This window comes from Cupressus sempervirens, chromosome 8 (genome assembly GCF_028749045.1).
Source record: "Cupressus sempervirens isolate cs-2001-9-10 chromosome 8, ASM2874904v1, whole genome shotgun sequence".
Classification (NCBI taxonomy): Eukaryota; Viridiplantae; Streptophyta; class Pinopsida; order Cupressales; family Cupressaceae; genus Cupressus; species Cupressus sempervirens.
This window is the reverse complement of record NC_143125.1, coordinates 330,159,553-330,183,374: the sequence shown is the minus strand read 5'-3', so window position 1 is coordinate 330,183,374 and position 23,822 is coordinate 330,159,553. Positions and strand designations below refer to the sequence as shown.

At 35.0% G+C, this 23,822-nt stretch overlaps 1 protein-coding gene across 1 annotated transcript in view; it reads right to left on the bottom strand.

Annotated features, from left to right (window-relative positions):
* LOC149542696 (uncharacterized) overlaps nucleotides 1-23,822 on the bottom strand; it is a 153,156-nt gene that overhangs the window by 12,787 nt on the left and 116,547 nt on the right. The window contains exons 6-7 of the mRNA XM_089797575.1: nucleotides 19,318-19,434; nucleotides 18,931-19,023 (exon numbers count right to left, since the gene is read on the bottom strand). Coding sequence (XP_089653701.1) covers nucleotides 18,931-19,023; nucleotides 19,318-19,434 — 210 coding nt within the window. The remainder of the gene's footprint in view (nucleotides 1-18,930; nucleotides 19,024-19,317; nucleotides 19,435-23,822) is intronic.

Sequence of the window (23,822 nt, the reverse complement as noted above, 5' to 3'; positions counted from 1 at the left end):
AGCAAAACAAAAGGGAGTCAAAGTACTTAAAGCTCAAGGAGATGCAAAATTGGTGGTAAGACAAGTCAGAAATCAATATGCAATAAAGAACTCAAGATTGAGAAGTTACCGTAATAAAGTGTGGGATGAGATTTAGGGTTTTGATGCTTCTCAATTACATCATTACTTAGAGAATTCAATTCAAGAGTTGATTCTTTGGTAGTTGTTGCATCATTGCTCTTACCACATCCTGACTTTAAAGATCAAACCTATAAAGTAGCTTTAAGTACCTTCATCCACTTTACTTGGGTTCTGATGTTCTAAGAGTTTGTGCCTCATGGGTTTTTGTTTGTGGTAGTGGTGATTTCGGAGTTTGGTTGAGCTATAATTGTCAATTTGATTATGGATTCCTCTTGGTCATATTGCAAAGGATATTGCAGGAGCCTATGTTAATTGGTAGTAGTATAGTTCATGACTACATTTGGGATCCAGGTGGATTGATTGGTTTATTGTTCAGCCATTGCTTGAGGACAAGCAATGATTGGGAGGGGAGGACTTGTCATGTCCCCTTTTCAAATAATTAAAAAAAAAAAAAAAAAAAATCTTTGCTAAGGCAGGCAGGCCCAAGAAAGTGAAGTTACGGAAAAAGGGAGTTAATCTTTGGAAATCGTTGGACTAATAAATGATAATTATTATTAAAATATGTTTCATTAACCTCTCTTGGACGTGAGTTACAGTTATGCCCTTTTTAAAGAGGTTTGGAGGCATTTTGGGGGGATTCCAGACTTGATTTTCACTCATTCTTTGTTATTCTTCAGAGGCTGCCAAACCTGTGGAGAAGGAGACCCAAGAACGGGAGTTTGCAGGTTTCCAGGGAGACCCAAGAACGGGAGTTTGCAGGTTTCCAGGAAGGCTAAGGACGGGAGTTTGAAGCCATTCCATGTGCATGCTCATACAGAGTTTGCCTTTGTGCTGAACAGTGCAGATTTGTGAGTTTCCGGGTGTATTTTTGTAAGAGTTTGGTGTTTCCGGTTGAGTATTTCATATCAGTTTTGGTTGCTGCTGTATTTTATACTTTAAGCTGTTAAAATAGAGCTGAATATATATATTGGGACGTGATTAAACTTCTGAGATAGATTATTAGTGTTCTTGTGGTGTTTCCGAGCATATTTTGTGCTATTTCGGGAGCCCGATGAGCATAGTTTTGGTCCTACATTTTCGAGCTGTTGTGTAAAGGCTATACGGATCTGGAAATATCAATTTGTAGGCTGTTATGCTGCTGAAAGTTCTGTAAAAATTTCCATTTTCAGATTCATTAATAATTTGTGAAGTTGTGAAGCTTTTAGCACTATTTTCAACATACCCGATTTGGGGTTTCTTAAGGAATTTGGTGGATCTTTGTGATAGCAGTTGTTTGATTTTAAAGATCTGATTAGAGGTTGGAAATATCATGAAAAATCAGAAAAGGGACATTTCAGTGGTATCAGAGCCATGATCTTGCCAGCCTGAGGGTTTGTAGAAGTTGCAGGTCAGTTTTGACAGCTACCCAGATCTTGCATTTCAGTTTTGAGAACTACCCAAATCTTGCATGTCATAATTTATGATTGCATGTTGCTTCTAATCAGTTGCATGTCAAAATTTATGGTTGCATGCTACTTCTAATCATTTTCATGTTAGTTCTTGGTGAATTTGGTGGTTGTAGAAGTTTGCATTTCAGTTTTGACAAGTACCCAGATCTTGCATATCAGTTTTGACAACTACCCAGATCTTGCATGTCATAATTTGGTGGTTGCATGCTTCTAATCAGTTGCATGTCCAAATCTATAGTTTCATGCTACTTATAATCATTTGCATGTTAGTTCTTGGTGAATTTGGTGGTTGTAGAAGTTTGCATTTCAGTTTTGACAACTACCCAGATCTTGCATGTCATAATTTGGTGGTTGCATGTTGCTTCTAATCAGTTGCATGTCCAAATCTATGGTTGCATGCTACTTCTAATCATTTGCATGTTAGTTCTTGGTGTTTGAAGAAGTTATATCCTATTGGGGTTACACTCTACTTTATCTAGAATGGACAGGTATAGTACAGAGTCTCAGAGGGAACGATCTTGGACAATTGATAGCCAGAGTCAAAATAGTAGAAAGGATGGTTATTTAGACATTCGAGATAAACTTATGAAAATAAGCCATGACATGTCTAAACAGTTGGTTGAGCACCACCGTATAAATGACATGTTATCTGACCCAGCTAAGGTGGATAAGTTGACTGGATTTCTATTTGGCAGATTTTCTCACAGGACAGATGACACAATTCCCAAGAACTTGCATGAGGAGTTTGAGAAACTAGCTGATAGCCAGGTAGTGGTCTCAGATTCTACTTTGCCACAGGAGGTGGTGGGAAAGGATATTACACAGATTGATAGTAACAGTCAACTTGATACTCAAATTGAGACAATTGTTTACAGGTTGTCAAAGGGTGATGCCACAGGTATTCAGGATGGTATAGTTACAACAGGCAGTGACTACAGTGTAGTGGGTTCAGATGATGATTATGAGGATGTTGTTGTGCAGGATGGTGAGATACCTAGTAGAGATGAGCAGACATTGAGCATTCATGAATTTGCTGAGAAAGAGTACCAGGCGCAGTTAGATGCTTCATCACATGAGGTTGAGGCAGGTAGTACTTCACATGATTTATCCCGCCAGCTGAAGGTGAGTGAAGATAGTATTGTGACTTCATTACCTTATCATGACAGGTATGTGGAGTTAGTTGGTATTGGTCATATTACTCAGGTGAGGAGTTTGCTTGAGTTACCAGTTGATTCTAGTTTACGGATATGGACACGAGATTGTTATATTGGTGTTTGGGATTCAGTTGACTGGAGATCTTTAACACTTTTTGGTCGCAGTGTTTGTTTGGGTGCTATCATGGATTTGATTAGCGGATTACACGGTGTTGTCTTTTCTTGTGCCAGTATCTTGTCTGATGTTGGTATTAGTTTTTATACACCGGTGTTGGGCTTTGTTCATATATCCAGTCGACCATACTTGCTGGAATGTGTTGATGATCTTTCATATTTGGCAGTGTGTACAGATGAGTCCCAGGATCATATTGGCATCGATGACATCCAGGAGGATGTAGTGGGCAATTTTGAAGACTTAGTTTCTTTGGGTACAGAGGAGTTGGACAGCAGTGCTACAAATTTTGTTACTCTGTATGTTGATATGAGTTTTAGATTTGATTCACAGGATATGGATGGTAATACTCTAGAGACTAGTAACTTTGAGGATACTCCTTTAGACAGTGCATCAGAGGAGGTTTGTAGGAGACAGTCAAGCCAGTGCCATCATGTGTCTAATCAGTTGAGAGTTAGTGACCAAGACATTGCTATCACTTGCCAGCATTTCGATGCTGCTCGTCAGTTGTTAGCAGTTTATGGATGGGGTTCTCCTACTAGTGATGAGCAGGGAGGCAGTTATCTTTCCTTGACAGAGTTCCACTCTTTATGGGAGGCTATCCAGATTCTGAGACAGGATTATATGCAGTTGGTAGCCGACAGAGATTATCTTATGAAGTGGGGCAGTACAGCATATGATGCATTGTTGGCCAAGGAAGATGAGGTGAGTGAGATTACTGAGCAGCTTGTGGTGACTTCTGAGATTCTTGAGAGTACACAGTTGGCTTTCAAGGATTCACAGTTTCATTTGGCTAAGGTGACCATGGAGTTAGAGCGACTACAGTCTTCACCTGATTCTATACAGTCACAAGCAGTGGTGTTTGGTGATCCGAGGATGTCCATGGCCGAGATTGTCAGAGACAGTGGAGATGGGGATGCATCCATACTTGATACTAACATTGGAATATCAGGTTCATTCCCACTAGAGTTAGGTTCAATTGAGTTGGGTGTTGTAGCAGATTGTTGTATGCCTGACATGGTGGTGACCTCTAGTACTAATGGCACGAAGACTAGAGATGTTGTATCAAAGACCATGTGTGACATTGGTGAGCTGATAGTTGGCATGGTTCCTACTAGTAATACTACTCCCTTCGCAATGTCTTCAGAGGTAGTAGTCAGTTCCAATTTGGTTAATGATCGATTGCAGTTAGTTACATCTGGATTGCAGTCTGAGCCACTGACTGAGATTGGTGCATTCTATCGGCATTACACTGTGAGGTATGCTCATCTATCTACCTTTGATGACCATGTTGATGAGATGATGATACAGAGATGTACTTTGGTTCCTAGTGCTTATCATCAGTTATGGGACAATTTGATGCCTCAAGATGAGAGTTGTGATGGGCATGACATGGCGATAGGTTCTACAGTTGACAGCTTGATAATACATGACTTAGAGCAGGAGTTTCAGAGTGATGCTTCAGCAGGTGTTGTTATTGATTCTACTCCTTTGGCTATGACATCTCTTGACTTAGCTGGTGATCAGTCACAGTGGGTTGTATCACTTCTTCATGGTGAGCTGTTGACTGAGGTTGGTTTTTTTTATCAACATTATATTGCAGGGTATGTACATCAGTTAGCATTTGATCCTTGTGCTGAGGAGTTGATGGTAGACAAATTTGGTTTGGATTCCATTTCTTACTCTTTATCTTGTAATGTCTTTTCACCATCAGCAGTGTATGGGAGTTATGGTTATGAGATAGTGGCCGATGATTTGCAGAGTTGTGTTGACTGCAGGAGTTGTACAGTGTGTGGATTCTCCATACTTGGTACAGTTTCATTCAAGAGGGTTCACCATTGTTTCAGAGTTGGATTGTACATTCCATATAGGCCAGTGGGATGCGTTGATGGTATTTACTATGTTGGTAGTTTGATTTGTCCACTTTACTTGGGTTCTGATGTTCTAAGAGTTTGTGCCTCATGGGTTTTTGTTTGTGGTAGTGGTGATTTCGGAGTTTGGTTGAGCTATAATTGTCAATTTGATTATGGATTCCTCTTGGTCATATTGCAAAGGATATTGCAGGAGCCTATGTTAATTGGTAGTAGTATAGTTCATGACTACATTTGGGATCCAGGTGGATTGATTGGTTTATTGTTCAGCCATTGCTTGAGGACAAGCAATGATTGGGAGGGGAGGACTTGTCATGTCCCCTTTTCAAATAATTTAAAAAAAAAAAAAAAAAAATCTTTGCTAAGGCAGGCAGGCCCAAGAAAGTGAAGTTACGGAAAAAGGGAGTTAATCTTTGGAAATCGTTGGACTAATAAATGATAATTATTATTAAAATATGTTTCATTAACCTCTCTTGGACGTGAGTTACAGTTATGCCCTTTTTAAAGAGGTTTGGAGGCATTTTGGGGGGATTCCAGACTTGATTTTCACTCATTCTTTGTTATTCTTCAGAGGCTGCCAAACCTGTGGAGAAGGAGACCCAAGAACGGGAGTTTGCAGGTTTCCAGGGAGACCCAAGAACGGGAGTTTGCAGGTTTCCAGGAAGGCTAAGGACGGGAGTTTGAAGCCATTCCATGTGCATGCTCATACAGAGTTTGCCTTTGTGCTGAACAGTGCAGATTTGTGAGTTTCCGGGTGTATTTTTGTAAGAGTTTGGTGTTTCCGGTTGAGTATTTCATATCAGTTTTGGTTGCTGCTGTATTTTATACTTTAAGCTGTTAAAATAGAGCTGAATATATATATTGGGACGTGATTAAACTTCTGAGATAGATTATTAGTGTTCTTGTGGTGTTTCCGAGCATATTTTGTGCTATTTCGGGAGCCCGATGAGCATAGTTTTGGTCCTACATTTTTGAGCTGTTGTGTAAAGGCTATACGGATCTGGAAATATCAATTTGTAGGCTGTTATGCTGCTGAAAGTTCTGTAAAAATTTCCATTTTCAGATTCATTAATAATTTGTGAAGTTGTGAAGCTTTTAGCACTATTTTCAACATACCCGATTTGGGGTTTCTTAAGGAATTTGGTGGATCTTTGTGATAGCAGTTGTTTGATTTTAAAGATCTGATTAGAGGTTGGAAATATCATGAAAAATCAGAAAAGGGACATTTCAATGTCCCCGATAATGAAGATTCATGGTAGGTGTTTGAAGATGATAAGCACATACTAAAATTCATTAAAGGGGAAGATCCTTTTGAATGCTTGTATTTCGAGGGAAGCACTAATGCAAGTGATGATGATTCAATGACAAGTGATAAAAAGAAAACAGAGCCTGATATGATTCAAATGAAAGGTAATAAGATTCCACCGAATCTAATCTCTTTAGAAAAACTTTTTGACAAACATAATGCATACGTAAAGAACAAAAGAGATAGGAAAGGAAAAACTTGTGGTGAATACAATGGAATCAATATAGGGACAAAAGTCGGTCCAAAGATGATAAACATAGGAAAGTGTTGCACACCAGAGGAGAGGGTAGAGATCAAGAAATTACTTATTGAATTTTAAGATGCATTTGCTTGGAGTTATGAAGACCTAAAGAATTTCATGGGTGGAAAGTTCAAACATGAAATACCTCTTAAACCAAAAGCAACACCATTAAGGCAAAAACAAAGAAACTATAACCCTATAGTTGAAGGAGCAATCTTCAAGGAGATTGACAAGCTACTGCAAGCTAGGATTATATATCCTATTCATCATTCCACTTGGGTTACTAATATTGTGCTAGTGACAAAGAAGAATGGAGAGAAGGATTTGTGTAGATTTCAGAAATCTAAATCAAGCCTCACTCAAAGATAATTTTGCTCTCCTTAATATGGATCATCTTTTACAAGCTGTTACAAGATCATAAATGATGTTCATGTTAGATTTTCAAGATATAATCAGATTCAAGTAGATGAAGCAGATCAACTGCATTTACTACACAATGGGGTACTTTTTCCTACAATAGAATGTCCTTTGGTCTAATTAATGCAGGTGCAACTTTTCAACATTGCATGGATTTGGCCTTTGAAGATCTGAAAGATAAGAATTATTGTCATATACCTTGATGATTTGACAATATTTTTTAAGAAAAGAAAAGATCATATCAGAGATCTAGAAAAGGTGTTGCAAAGATGTAAAGATCATGGTATCTCACTGAATCCAAAGAAGTCAGTATTTTGTGTGACAGAAGGCAAGCTGCTAGGTCATATTGTATCCCAAGGAGTGAAGATTGATCCAGACAAATTAAAGCTATTCAGCAACTAAGTCTGCCATTGAGTAAAACTAGGGATGAAGTCCTTCTTTGCCCAGGTAAATTTCTTGAGATTTGTGCCTGATTTCTTTGAGATAGTTAAATGTATAGTTGATATGATGAAAAGCAATAAAAATTTCAAATAGAGTAATGTTGGGAAAAGGGCTTTTGAAAATATCAAGGATGTCATTGCCAAAGCCCCTGTGCTTGTTAATCCTGACTACACTAAAGAATTCATCATTTACTGTTATGTCTCAAAACATACTATGTTAGCTATATTGATGCAAGAGAATAAAGAGAGAATACAGGCTCCAATTGCTTTCATGGGTATACCACTAAAGAATCAAGAATTGAAATATTCACAAATGGAGAAACATGCATATGCAGTGGTGAGGGCCCTTAAGAATTTCAGATTTTATATTTTACATTCACTCAGTAATATATGTGCCAAATCTTGTAGTAAAAGTATTTTGACACAACAAGATGTTGGTTACAATAATAGAGTAGTGTGGAAAGCAAAGGTCCAAGAATATGATATAGAAATTAAGCCAACCAAACTTGTGAGAGGAAATGCACTTTGTAAAGCCTTGGTAGAAGATCAACAATGCAAAAAAGATATTCCAAAAGTTCTTATGGTAAGTCTTCAAGATCCTTGGTGCTCAAACATTGCTTAGTTTTTGATATATAGTGAATGCCCTAATGGATTAACTACAAAACAAAGAAGAGATCTCAAAACAAAGGCCTTGAAGTATGTGATTCATGATGATGTCTTGTACAATAAAGCAATTGATGGAACATTTTTAAGATGTGTAGATAAAGAGTAGCAGGTAAAGTTGTAAAGATCTTTTCATGATGAAGCATGTGGAGGACATTTTTCTAGCTTTGTTGTTGCATTCAAAATTCTACGACAATGTTATTATTGGCCTAGTATGTTTAAAGATGCATATTAGTTGGTTGTTGATTGTGAGAAATGCAAGATGTTTACTAGTAAACCTCAGCTAGCTACCTTACCTCTTAGACCAGTGGTATTCTTGGCCTAGTCTGAGTCTAGATTACCTATAAGATTATCTTTCTTCTCATCATTCCTTTGAGTCAACCTAATGCGGGAATCATATGAGTGAAGCATCAGTCCAAAGCTAGGTGATTAGGATTTGGAGGTTTTGTTATGTGTTATCCCCATGAGAAGAAGGTCTAGAATATTTTGCTAATTCGTATTTTCCTGTTCCTAATCATGTCGAAGACAAAGATTCACGTTGAGAAGCAGTTCTTCAAGAAAGCATTTTTAAATCTCTGAGAGTTTCTAACTTCGTGGTCAAAGGTTTATATCTAAAGAAGAATACATTTAAAAGAGATCGTAGGCATGTTTAGAGCAAATGCAGTAGAGAACACTGAAGACTAAAGCTAAAGGATTGATACACAGATCGTGAGAATAAGTTAGAAGCAAGATCAGTTGAATTCAATACAAAGTGAGCCCTCAGAAATGCAGAAATGGTGAAGGAACCAAGTCAAAGGTGGTATGACTCTTTTTGAGATGAAATCGACAGTTAATATTTAATCCGGGCATATATGTTGCAGAGTTGAAAAGTCAATTGAACAAAAGAATGTGTGCTATTGGCCAGTTGAAAAGTCTAAATGCTTATCTGTCAGATCAGGTCCCATTCAAATATTGAACAAAAATTGAATGCCTTCAACTATCAGATCTTACAAGATCTACAGAGGTCGTTATGTCATCATAAAAAGATGCCCGTTTGATGCAACATGAAGGCACCTGTCCTATGGGCCATCACATTTCATGAAGAAAAACTAGGTCAAATGTCAGATCTTCCAAGCAATGAAGTAATGCCACATGTCTGCCACAATATGCCTAGTTGGAAAGAGGGACCTGTGTCGCGAAACAAAGAGAACTTAACATCATTTTATTACCACCGTCAAATCAGAGAAAGATCTAGGTTTGTCACTATCTTGCTACATAAAGTTGCATGGAAAATAATCATAGTGACATCACAATGGAGAGACACCTGTACTCGATGGACCCACGGAGGATATTATAAAGGAAGAGACAAAAAAAGGTTTATAACTATTTAATCTTGACCATCGATTTGAGATCAACAATGGGAATTCAAAGTTCTAGTGACCGTTGGAATATGAAATACGTAGGTTGGCACGAAATAGCAGGATATGAAGAATTAATGATTTTCTACAGGATTTCACAGAATTACATGAAGACAAACAAAATACCATGAATTCAGAATCATCAGTAGAAGAGATACCACATGCTTATATCATGATGCAAATTGGATAATTTTATATTTTATTCTCATTTTTTTTTGGTTATGTGACTATTGCTCTACTAGAACAGAGGGATGATAGAGAACTATAAATGTAACCTCGTTTGACAACACAAAGGTCGGAAAACTTGATGGTGAATTGGTCTATAATTCCATTTACCCTATTCACTTGTCATGTTTTGTTGCCCATTCTTAGATTAGTTCTACATTAAGAGTGGAAGGACAATTATATGTGATCATGTGATAATCAGGTAGATTCCATTTCATTTTGATATTTGTAGTAAGAATTTTTTAATATATAATTTTGCTTTCTCTCCTGTTCATTTCATATCATGTTAGATAGTTTCATTAGGAATTGAAGAATAGATGTGTATGAATCTATTGGTAACTTGTTGAGTTCCATTTCATTCAAGTGTAGTAGTCAAAGCAATTCTATTTGCCCTCATGTGCATCTCTTTTTCCATCCCTCTTTGCATTTAGATGATTAACACTACATTTAAAATAGAAAGTAAGAATCAGGAATCTCAAGATAGTCTATTGCAGTCATTCCATTAGGCGTGATAAGTTGTCCAGATCTATTTTGCCTGAATTATTTGTGTCTACAAACAATTTGGTTATCCTTTACTACTTTCAAGTTAAGAGCTTATAATGTCAAGACTTCTGATCTTATAAAAACATATTCATCGCATATCATTGTGAATCATATGGAGCTATACCTAGTCAATTCAAAGGGCAGTGATAGAATACATAAATTGACCCATTTGTTGGTAAATATCCTTTTGTCTCTCCAAGCATTGGGTATCAAAGAGTCAAGATTATAAAATCTAATAGGAGAACAAATTGTTAACCAACACAGAAAAAGATTAATAAAGTGAATGGGTACATTAATAAGGAGTCTTTTCCAACCCATCAAGAATACATCTAACAATGTCATTAGTAATTTAAATAAAGTCATAAGATGAACGCATCAACAATCATGAGGACAATCAAGGATGTTGATGTACAGATAACTATTTATTATCCTTACGTATTTCATTTATCTACTCATCGTAGAATCTCTCTTATTTGTATTTTTATATGTACTATAAGAGCTATTTGCCTTAATCTTTTCCTCTTTGGGGATGTTCTTGCAAGAAAAGGAAGATTGTAACAACCAGTTTTTCTGGGTCTTAATTATCAACTAACGTACTCAAAGAAATACAGTTATTACTTTATATTCATAGGAAGACAGTTAAATCAGTTTCGTTCATGTGAAAGAGATTGACGGTTAAAATCAGTTAAACAAAATTTCTTAACTAAGTATTGAAATACCATAAATGAATTTTCTATGAAAATTAAAATCTACATACCATGGAATTTGAACCGATAAATTATTGTAAAAATACTTTTGCAATCACCCAGATTAGTCCACAAATACCACTATCACTACATCATATAACAACTACCATCCAATACCACTATATCTAAATCAAATGACGATTACCATTAAATACCACTATATAAAATTAGGGCTTCATATACCACTATATCATTTAGGGCTCCAGATACCACTAAATCAATTAGGACTTCAAACACCACTGTATCATTCCTTACCTTCCAATTTCATAACTGTGGCAAAAACTTAAGAATAAAAGATATGCTCATATTCAATATTCATATAAATAAAAGACTGAGATAACAATCCATCAGATAAATCTATCTCTCACAACTAAGTGTAAAGTAACTGTAATGATGATAAAACTCAATTAATCTTACCCTCATCTTGCATATACTTCATAAAAGTAAAACTACCTGTTTCCGACAACAATTGAATGCATAGCTTATCTTTGTCTGTTGTACGTCCGACAACTTGGGGAAAGGTGAAACATTGTCAAAGGCTTAACCACCCAACATCGGACCACAACTTTATCCCCACACAATCTCTAACGAGAAATGCCCTTCCTACCGGAACCGACAAGGTTCCTCTTGTCATCCACTGAGCATTTTGGTGTTTAACCACACCCCTCAACTTGACAACAGGAGATTACAATAACAGGATCATTCATGAGCTATTAAATAATTCATATTAAAAATGATAAGCATTGTTATGTCATAACTGATACTGTTTCATGTCATTGCAAATTCCTTTCTCACCTCATCACTCATTTCCTTGGCTACACAGTCGGGTGAGTCCCAAGTGTTCGAAATTCTCGGAACAACCGGTTTTGTCAATTATAAAAGAAGATTACATGCATCCAGCATTTCACAATCTGTGATTACATGATTATGTTCTTCAAGGATTCCAAAATTTGATTCTAATATCCAGTGGCATAATAATTTATGGATCCATACCATGGTTACTTGGCTTTCACTTGTCATGAACAAGGTTAAATTTAAAGGTGGTCAATCTATAAATTTCAAACTAGATATCATCATGATAAATGTTGAGAATTGCTGCTATGAAATTCGATGTTGTTATTCCTTTTTATTTTTAGGTTCTATTGCATGTGGAAAAACTCTCCCACAAGAGATAATATTCAACTGGATATAATGAAAGTAAGAAGAAAGTTCATTATAAATCACAGGGACTATATAGTAAGATTAAAAATGTGATCTTAAACAAAAGATAAGAGATTCCTGTGTCTAGCCAGCTGCTTTAGAAAATAAACATATTGGAATGATAACTTAGAACCTCTTAAGAATTCGGTAATGCTTTGAAGATCTTGAAAACTAATCAGTTTCCACCAGTTACTTGAGACGTCAACTTCAAAGCATACAATCTTTGACTCTTAGCCAGATTACTTGCACGGAAAAGGGAAGACATTGCTCTGATTGATCAAAGTTACTCTTCAATAAATGCAGGGTATCGGTAGGAGTAAATTACTGAACACTGAGATGAAGTTGGGTGTTTAAGAAATAGGAAATAAAATAGCGGAAGGAATTCGGAAATGTGTAAAACGTATGGAATTAATAATAAGTCTGACTCCTCTCACAGCTTACATATAAAGGAACGAGTCCTGACTTCTTGGCTTCCACCGGTTTAAAAAGATTATAAACCAATTCAAGTTCAAGTGTTAAATCGATTGGGAAAAGAGAGAAAAAAGAAAATAAAAAGGTTGGAAGAGAAGTTGGAAAGATTATGGTATGATTATTGTTATAATTTATATTTACATACGTATATGTAAATATATTAATGTGGTGACATCAATTTATTATATTATTATAATATAATATTATGGTGTCATTTCATTTTTATATCTATATGTACGTATATATATATATATATATGATGAAAGATCATTAAAAATTCTAAGGTACGTTTTATATTTAACTCAATTATTTTATGTTTATCAAATTATTTATTTAATAGCTCATGCGAGTCCCACAGATGTATCATGTTTCAAGTCGCTAGGTCCTCAACCCATTTGCCCAGTGATGGTGATGCTCTGCCTAATTCTTTTCTAACAATACTTCCACCCCTTCGACATGTTTCCTACAAGGAAATTCTCCACAGTTAAATTATATTATCATAATAAATTATTTAATCATAAATAATCATAATAGTTAACCATCTTCTCAATTCCATGAATTCATGATAAATGATCAACTAGCTTGTTGTCTTCACTTGAAATTATAACGACTAACCATCTTACCATTTCATAGGAGTATAACCAAATTAACTGTCAACTGACTTCATGTGAACTTCAACGGCTATATTTTAAATTAGGTCAAAAATTGGGACGTAACAAAGATAGATATTGGATTAAAAGGGAGTCTAACACTTCATCAGAGACAATGGATGAGGAGATCAAAAGATTGATATTCAAAGGGGGTCTGACAATCCATATGTGGATGACTACATGATTTTTAATGGGCCTACCCCCTATGTACCTCATGAGGAAATGACGACTTCCAAATGATTATCACTTTTATTTGTAAAAAAGTGATCATCTTACAATAATTCAATTATGATGGATAGCTTATGATGTCTAAGAAGAGTATGATAGACTATATCTTGCACAGTGGATTGATTTCCTTAAAAAAAACATGAATATAATGTTCGTATGGTAATTATCATTGAGGTTATGTGTGCACACAATTTATGGACATTTTTTGAGTTCTTAGTGAATGTCATGCAACTTGATGTTCAGGAGGCCATTACTTAGAGAACTTGGTGAATATCATGCGACTTGATGTTTAGGAGGCCATTACTCAGAGTACTTGGTAAGTATCTTGCAATTTGGCATTCACAAAGCCATCACTCGGAGTTCTTGGTGAATATCATGCAACTTGATATTTTGAGTCCATTACTCTTGATAGTATGAGATGATATGTAAATGGTGAGTATCTTTTGATCAAAGATGTCCTTAATCATGCCAACTTAATATTACATTGAGGTAATATCTAACTATGTGTTTATCCTCCCTATCTAAGAGGGGGTGTTGATGTTTTGTAGCTTCTATTGGATAAATACTATGAGTCAAAACTAGTGAATATATATATATGAGATGTGTGCGTATATATATATATATATATATAGTAAGATTATTATTATGTAAATATTAGAGAAATTATATAATAATGACAAGAGATATTATGTATATGCAAATACATATACACATATATATAATGGTCATTATATTAATCACATAATAATGAATAGACATGTCCCATAAAGGAACATGTCTCTTCTTGGCTCATTCTCAATATAAATGCAAGAGATTGCTACCTTTGGAAAATACATACTTTATAGAAATGCTATTACATTTGCAGCAATACTAAAATAAGACCATTTGCAATCTATTGCATTACAGCTATGGTCTTAGGGAGTGTTTGATCTACATCCTTGTTCTCTACAAAAAGCTTATGAAGGTACCTCAAAAAAAAACACTATAGATCCAATACAAAGCACCCAAAAACTTTCGCAATCCATTTTTACCACATGAATAAGCATATACCCACTACCTGCAATGCTGCTCAATAAAATTTGATCAGAGAAAGAACAATGTTGCCTTTCTGCCCCAACATAGTGAGATCATTAATTTAGTTGAAGTGTACAACATTCTATACTAAATTAAAATGAAAAAATTGCCATAATGAATTTTCATTTCTCTACGTTTATAGCACCACCAATAACCGACACAATCCAATCAGTCAACAAGGCTCTAACCGAGCCCAAACCCTAGGAATATACCACAAATTTAGGGTTTCCAATATGATAGAAACATATTGATGGTACATATGTATGATTTCATGGATCTGCGAACAGCACTTGCAAAACTTGTTTTAACATCATCCTTTTCACTTGGCCAATGTATTTTGACCCTAATCTATGCTACAATGCATTACCAATGGAGCAATTAAAGCTTCTATTGATTCACCGATGACAAAGCTGAAACAAAAGCTTTTCACATGAACAATACAAGGAGCCCACATATTTGTCAACCAACATCCTTATGCAGCATAACCATACTCATTTCAACCATTGCTGGAGATTATTACATCAGTGGAGCACTTGAATAGTTTCATCAATGATATGGTAATCACTATTGACGTGACGTATTTTCATTTCATATTGGTAAAACTATACATTATTATTTAAAAACTAATGCCCTCCCAACAATCTAACAATAAGATCATGATGTGCCATGCAAAAAACAAATGTAGCCCACCAAATTCAAATTGTGTTTCACACTTTTAACCTGGAATGTATTTAAATCATTTTTGTTTGAAAATTGATTTTATATATATATCTGGTCATTTATTCTTCAATCATTTTAATCTACAGTGATTTGAATAACTCCCTTAAATGTCAATCTTAGGCTCTACGATTTCCTCAAGCACACCAGGTCCTCTTGTGCACCCAATCCTAAAAAAAATTGTACACAATCAATTGAACCATGAAATGCTCTGAAACCACAACTGTATTCATCTGGGGCAAAAGGTGGGTGGTTGTTTAAAATTGATTTCTGACTTCTTCTGCAAATGCTTGAAACAAGCCAGGTAGCATCCGAAATTGTCTTCAAAAACTGACCAAACCTAATCACGAGATCAAACAAGCATGCTCATTGATTCTATGAGAATCGAACTGCCAAACAGTTTTGCATGGAACAACCCAAAGTGCAAGATTTTGATGCCCAAAGTTGACTAAAGTGATTCAGAAAATTACGTCGCACTCATCTGAACCATGCTAATTTAGTGCCTTGAAAAAAATATCAAATCTCTACTCGGGAGGTCGCCACTGGACATGTGAATTTACTAAGGTACAGTGTGGAAGTGTGCCAAAGGTATTTGTGTACCTCTGTATTCTTTTCTAAATAATAAAGGTCAAAGTTGACCTTTCTGAAACTTCATGAAACACGCAGACAGAAAAATTCAACAAATTCCATCTGCACTTGGCTTAAGAAAAATGTTAAACTGAATGTTGAAGCTCTTAATCGGGCTTCATTGCAAGCTCATAACAGTGCCAAGCCTTAAATAGGGTGCATTTCAGAAGAGTGTAAATAATTGTAGGTATTCATTTCCATCATGATTTTTCTCTCTGACCAAGGGTTTACACAATAAAAATCTTAGCGTTATTGTGTTACTTGTGTGGATGCTTTTATTAGTTGTCTTATTGTTAGTTTCACAAGTTATCATGGAATGAATGAATAAATGATGTTAGATCTGATATTGGTTAATCAATTTTGTGAAGTTGTGATTTAATTTTGAATTCAGTGGATTACTGATCCATCCCCTCCTTCCCCTCTCCCCTTCTCAGTAATCGAGGGCCTTAAGTTATTAACATGAAACTATTGTCTAGTTGTATAAAACCTCCCTTCATCAATAAGGATATCATGAATTTTTCACCACTTCTGAGTTCATTTACAAAAGACATTTGACATGGATTCTCTACGTAGAAACATCATTCTGGAGACCGGAAAATTATATTTTTGAATATTATAATGGTGTGGAGATCTGTATTCTTTGGAGATGCCTCTTTTTATTTTTGGCCTGACTTTTCCCAGCTAGTACAATTTGTTTGAGATGGCATTTCATTGGATATTAGTGTTGAGTAAAGTTCTCTGAGTAGTGGCCACTTCTTGTAGCTTGCTGAGGAGATTATCACTCTATCAATCTGGGGATATATGTGCCATTCTAGCTAGCACAGCAAGTTCAGAGGTGGAGGCTTTAGTTTTGGCATGAGATATCCATACTTCAACATTGTGGGTTCTTCTTGGGTTACAGCTAATATTAATTTTCTATGGCATGATGAAAGGCAGATCGGAGCCGTAGTTTCTGTCCTAAGCCATCCGCACCTTTATCTAAGGTTGTGGATCTTCATTGAGCCATGTTTGGTGTTAGAAAGGTGTCGCTTTTTATTTTGAAGGAGATTATTCATCTTAGTTGATGCCCTTTCTGTGCAAATAAATTCGCATCATTACTCTTTCCTGTGTAAAAGACTTTTCATGGCTGCTCAGTGAAATAATTGAATGCAAAGGCATCTGGAGCTTACTTGCAAGTTCGACCTGGAATTAATTGTATTGTTTTTCATTGTTGACGCTAAACATTAATGCTAGCAAATTGGAAACACAATGCATTAAGTAATCAGACTAGAGTTGTGGCTGGAACTTCGTGCAATTTCTGTACAATTGTTTGTGTATAATTAAGGTCAGGTTTTGCATTACATTCTGCAGTATTTCCTTAATTCTGCAATTTTGTGTACACTTTATGTTCTGCTGCTATTGTTTATTATCTGCCCTATATATATATATATATATATATATATATATATATATGTTCCATGTCATTCAATTTAAATTTTAAACATGTAAAACGGATTAATTGGCAAATCTGGAAAACATTGAATGGTAACTTGAGACAGATTTGGGAAGTGGTCTTTACAAAGAGTAATCTAAATCACAAGAAAAGAGATTTTGAACGTCTAAAAAACAAAGAAGATGGGTTACGCACTTGTTGCCAAGCCTGCAAAAAAAGTTATGTTAGCAATTCACAATTAGACCAACCAACTAGAGTATCAGAGGGCCCATTCTTTCCTTGGGCCAATGCCACTCCTCTAGATTGAAACATCATACCCTTCTTGATAGGCACCCCTGATCTACTATGTATGTGGAAATTATATCTAGTGATATAACCAAAATATTGAAACTTCGTACCCTTCTTGATAGACACCCCTGATCTACTAAGTATGTGGAAATTGTATCTAGTGATATAACCCAAGTACTGCCACCAAAAAGATGTACCAGACATCACACGGATTTGATTCCAAGAGCATATTGAAGAAACAAATCGATGACTTGGGGATTTGCTACAAAAAAGCCTAATCAAAGAAAAGTCTAGTCTGTCTGGTATCAACAGTGCTTGTGTAAACAAGGTATGGAGAATGGTACACGTGTAAAGATTCAAGCAATGTCAAAAAGATAATTTTGAAGTAAATATTTAAATTGCCACAGATGGATGATCTGATAGATTGCCTGAGGGACCAAAGTTCCTCACCATGATTGATTGAACAATGGATATCGTCGTATTTAAATCAGACATGGCAACAAATGCAAAATAGCATTTTATACTAGGAGAAAAAATTAATGAATGGTCATGCCATTTGAAGGTGCAAAGCATGTTTATGAAGATTGTGAATGAAATGTGGAATCTTTTCATAGGCAAGATTGTGATTGTATGTCTAGCTTCTAGATGATATATTAATTTCCAGTGAAACAATAGAGGAGCACATGGTACATCTACAAGCCGTGAAGAGACTTAAAGAAGAGTTGTTAGTTCTAATGAACTGTAGTTTCATTTAGGAAGAATTGGTGTATCTGGGAACTGTGATTTTCAATGATAGGTTAAGGATGGACCCGTTAAGGATGGACCCATGAACAATCCTAAAAGTAAGTTTGAGGCTAAAAGTTAAATAGATTTGAGAGCCTGCATTTCCCAGTCAAAATCGTAACAGTAAAGAAGTGATAAAGTATTGATCTACAAGATAAGATCAAAGTCAACACAAAACAAGGAAAGCTATATAATCTTGCTATTCTTATGGCAGGCAAAATCTTTTATATTTATAGTTTTCTTATACAAAAGTGAATTTAAAACAATGCCCAAAATAATTCACCCATCAAGGATACACGAGACATTTTCATTATGGAATAATTTCTCCTCATTGCAATGAAATGCCTCTCTTGTATGTTATTTGATATATTATTTTCAGAAAGATGTAAATGGAATTAAGCCAACAAAAAATTCAATAAATCTATGTACACCTATCCGATGCAACAGGTATTATTGAAGGATAAAATCTGCTTAAAGGAAAACAGACCTTAGATTATATATTCTGTATCAAATTCTATTGAAAAAATACATTTCTTAAAGGAACATTTCACAACACTATGTACAAACAAATGCCATGCAACATCATTACTAGTTGTGTCAATGATTAATATAATACTATGGCTTTCCAATATCAGACATAGGCAGGTAGTTGTTATAACTCTTAATCAAAAGTCTTCTAAACGTAAATCTAATCAAAAAGTTAGAGAAGATGCTCACCCAACGAGCTGTTGAAACTTCACGCCAACCATGAGTGACATCAGAAAGATCCTTAATGGTAGTCCCAACATACACCAGAACAAAGGTGATTGGCTGCACAAATTCGAAAATAAACTGAAATAAAAACTAAGCAACTCTTAACAAGCTTTAAAATATAAATCAAATCAAGCAGCAGGTGACTATATCATGAGTGCTTGTAAACTTCAACTGCAAGCTGGTCCTCGAATAGAGATTTTGTAACTTCCAACTATAATTATTGTTTATAATTTTTCTTTATCAAAAACTATATGAATAAACACAGAATAAATAAATTAAATTTGTCTCCTGAGTTAATAAAGTTACAAGAAACATGAAAATTTGAATTCCAGCCAAAGGAAAAATCATTACCATCATACCAATCCAGGAAGCCAGCATGTATTCCCCTAAACCAACAGATGTCACAGAGAGAAGATAATTTAGGATGTTAAATGGAAGTAATGGGACAAGCCGAAGAAGCAAAACAATCTGCAACAATAACAAAAATTATCTATGAATGGCTTGATTTTATATGTTCAATTCCCCAAGTGGAAAAACTGTCTACTTAAATCAGGTCTATTATCACTTTATTAGAACAGAAGTAATGCCCTCAGATGAAAAGAAAACAATCTTTTAATCTGTCAGTCAGGAAATTTATTACTTCGGGGAAAATGACAAATCATCATACTATGTTGCTTTATATGCTCTTCTCTTATGTAGTAAATTAAAAAACTCATTTCTGGAATATAGGAAAGAGGGAGGATCTATGAGGGGGAAGGAGTAAATTACTTTGTAAACAGTAGAGAATAATGAATAATTGAATAGACAAACATTGAATCAAATAAAATTTCCAAACAAGCATAATATTAAATAGAAACCTTTCCATGCACTGGTTTGGTATTAAAAGATGGCAATCACATGGCATTTCCTCAAAGCATATCCCCACAACCTTTCAATATAAGACAAGTCAGATCTATATACACAATTCATGCACAATCTTCAGAAGTTGCAAACCCTCTTTGTAACAAATGGTTTTTCATAACAAAACAAAGACGAACTATAAAGAATTTTTCCCAACAAATTATTGAACAAGTAACTGAATTCCTTTTCATAGGACATTAACTTTTTTTAACTACCAACGATTAATGGAATTAACCATGTTCAACTGAGATAACTATATCAATGATCAACTGTAATAACTAAAATAACGACCAACTAGAAATAACTATATCAATGATCAACTAAAATAACTAGAATAATGATTAATTGAAATAATTGTATCAATGATCATCTGTTATAACTGGAATAACGATTAACTATCTTTTTCTACATACAAGTAAGTAAATGCTTAACATGAAAAGAAGAAAAGAAAACATACAAGTAATATCCGGTGAGCCCTTTGTTGGTTGTGCAAGCCTCGGCTTTCGGTAAGACGAGAAGCATTGACTTAGGCTTAACCTCCCAAACTTGGACCATACTGATCCCCACACAATCTATTAAATTAGAAAGGCCTTCCCTACCCCGGATCAGGCTTGGAATACTTTTAGTCCAACCACCTAAGCATTTTGGTGTTTAAAATGTCTGCACAGTTATGGATGGACATGTCTGAATAACTGGCACCACTGACATCAGGTGATCTTAGATGGAAAACATGGCTTTAAACGACCTTGGCCAAGGTTTTTCTAATGGGTTCAATGACCCAATTACCACCGCTCGACTTGATAACAGTGGAACAACAATATGGACAAGCATGAGCTATTAAGTAAAATTATTTAGATTTATTGTATCATATCTGATTTCACTTCCATGTTATTGCAGATTCCATCTCACCTCTTCACCTTTTCCATGGCTATACAGCCAGTGATCCTAGGTGCTCGAAATCTCAGAGCAATCGGCTCTGTCTATTAATTCATGAAAATTATATACTTCTAGCTTTTCACAATCTGTGATTTGAGAGATTATGTTCTTTAAGACTTGCAAAAATAAATATCATTTGATTCTAATTTCTAGTGGCTAAATAATTCATGATTCCATTTCATGGATACTTTACTATAATTTATGGTAAACAACTCCTTGACGTTATTTAAGGGTGATGAATATAATTTGCAGCTTCCTATTATGGAAATCGAAAAGCAATAACAATTGTTAATGGAATTATATCAATATTTGGAATTTGATTAACCACATGACCTGGTATAATCCAGAAATGTCTTGAGTCTTGCTAGACGCTTATGTATCAACTCTTATTCGAATTGCTTTCCAAGTGTAACCACAGTGTGTAAATACAATCACAACTTCAGCGTGGAAGATATAATATAAGGCAGACTATAACAAGAATGGCACTGTTATAAAATGCAGAGGTATCCATTTGTAGAAAAAGGAATCAAAAGTGAGAAGGGAGTCGGAAATGACAGGAAGTCGGAAATGAGAGGAAAGTCGGCTGCTTGAAAACAAGATGTCTTCCGCCTCTCTCGACTCGTTAATAAAAAGAGATGTTATGTCTCTTTGGCTTCCTAGAAGCCGTAACATAAAAGGAATATCTTGGCTCTTGAACACCAAATAAAAATGCCAAGTGTTTCAATCGATTTCAAGTAAGAAAAATGGAAAAAACAAATTAAAAAAGGTGGGAAAGGATTTAAAGGTTATAAATCGAAAAATAATTATGGTTTATATCTACCTACATGCACGTAGATATAATTATGGGATGACATCATACTATTATAAAAGAAATAATAATATTATGGTGTCATTTTTTTTATTATCTATATGTATGTACATAGGAATTAATTATAATTATGTGATGGAAAGGTCAATCAAAATCCTTTGAGGTACGTACTATATTTTAATTAAATAATTTTATTTTTTAAATGTTTGCTTAATAGCTCATGCGGGTCCTTCAATTGTATCCTGAAGTTCAAGTTGCTAGGTCCTTACCAAGGCAATTTAAAGTCATACCTATCATCCTGATGATTAGACTAAGCTAGTATCCCATTCCATTGATCCTATTTAGCAATACCTCCCCCCACTTCATCTTCTCCTGCAATCACCCATGCAACATTTCCATGATAATAACAAGTTCCATAATAATTTTCATATTAATATTTAAAAGAATTTAATTATTAACCATAACTCTAAAATCAAGCAACTGCCAAACATCACATGGCAGATAACAGATAACAACTCTTTTCATTAAACAGTTTATACAATGGGTATAAATAAATACCTACTTCACATGATTATGAAAGAAAAATCCGTTCAATCTAACGGCTATGAGAAAATTTAAAATTAGGTCAAAATTTGGAATGTAACACTCTTTAGATTTCTACTTTTGAATTTTAAAGATGATCCTCACCAAGACTGGAGTGGTTTCATTTCAAGAATTGCCATTATGTAGATTGAAGTTTCAATCTATTGCTCCCAGCTATGGAGATTTTTATGTGTGTTAATTTGAAGAGTTTCAAAAGTTGTTTTCAGATTTTGTAGAGATTTTTTAGAGTTGCTAATGTGTTTCCTTAAGGCAATTTGACAAATTATTTGCTAGGCTGTACCTGTACCTTGCATTCAGCTTTTCTGTTTATGCCTTTGTTAGGCCATCAAGACTGAAAGTTTCACTAAGTTTCTCTAGCAGCCCTCTTAGCAGTCTAATTTCAGCATGGCTGTGAGAGATTGGAGGGAGTATGAAGGAATTTCATTCTAAATTATTCGTCCCATTGCAATTCCCACAAAACAAGTGGATGCTACCTCTTCCACGTTTCATGCATCCCTCTTGTTAAAATAGGATCGATTTGTCTTTGTTGTAACTTGTAATAGCACTTATGATTTTTTTGTGTTTCAAGTCACCATCTCAATGCATACGTATTTGATACTAACAAGCATGCCTCCTTAGAGACATGTCTCTTTAACTCTCATTAGTTATCAATAAAATTTTCTTATTATCATCATTAAGAATGTGGTGATAAATAATAATAATAATAGAATATAATATATATATATCTCATATATCTAATATATGTTTATATTAAACGAGTTAAGTAAATAACTCACATATATATATTCAAATGAGTTTTATTCGATTGAAACTACACTAACATTAACGCTCCCTCTTAGTTAGGGAGGATAAACACATGAATACATATTACCTCAACATAATATCAGGAATGACAAATTTTAATAATATCTGTCATTAGAAGATATCCACCATTCTGATATTATGAGTAGTGACCTCCTGAATATCAACACATGATATTCACTAAGTACTCTGAGTAATAGCCTTCTGAATATCAACACATGATATTCACCAAGTACTCTAAGTAATTCTAATATCCAATCCCTTAGTTTTGTAAAGAATTCAGAACTTGTCTAGTGGCATTTTTACAAACAGTTTGTGTGCAACCCCAAAAATGAAAGTTCTGATATTACTGCGATATTCTTGCTAGAACTGTTATTAAAATTTATGGCATAACTAATCAAACAATTGATATATATGGACATCCAAATATAGTTTATACCAATGGCAGCTCAAGAAGGACAATATTATTTCATTAATATGTATAACTTCTAATACAAGAGCTGACAAAAACTACCAACTGGAATGTGAGATTAAATGAAATAATTCTTAGCTCTCATAAATTGACAGTCCTAATATGTTGAGAGGAAATACAATGGAAGGAACCTAGAATGGATGTGCAAATCCCGTAATGAGCTGGTGCTGCGGTTTGAAAGTGATTCACGCTACCTATTGATTGACCAAGCCGCCATCTATGCCTCTTTAGAAAGATGTCGCCTTGGACACTAATCCCCGATACCTATCTTACCCAAGGAGGATGCCATCTGTGTGGAGGAATGAACTCCCTTACTACTGGAGGATGTAATGTTTG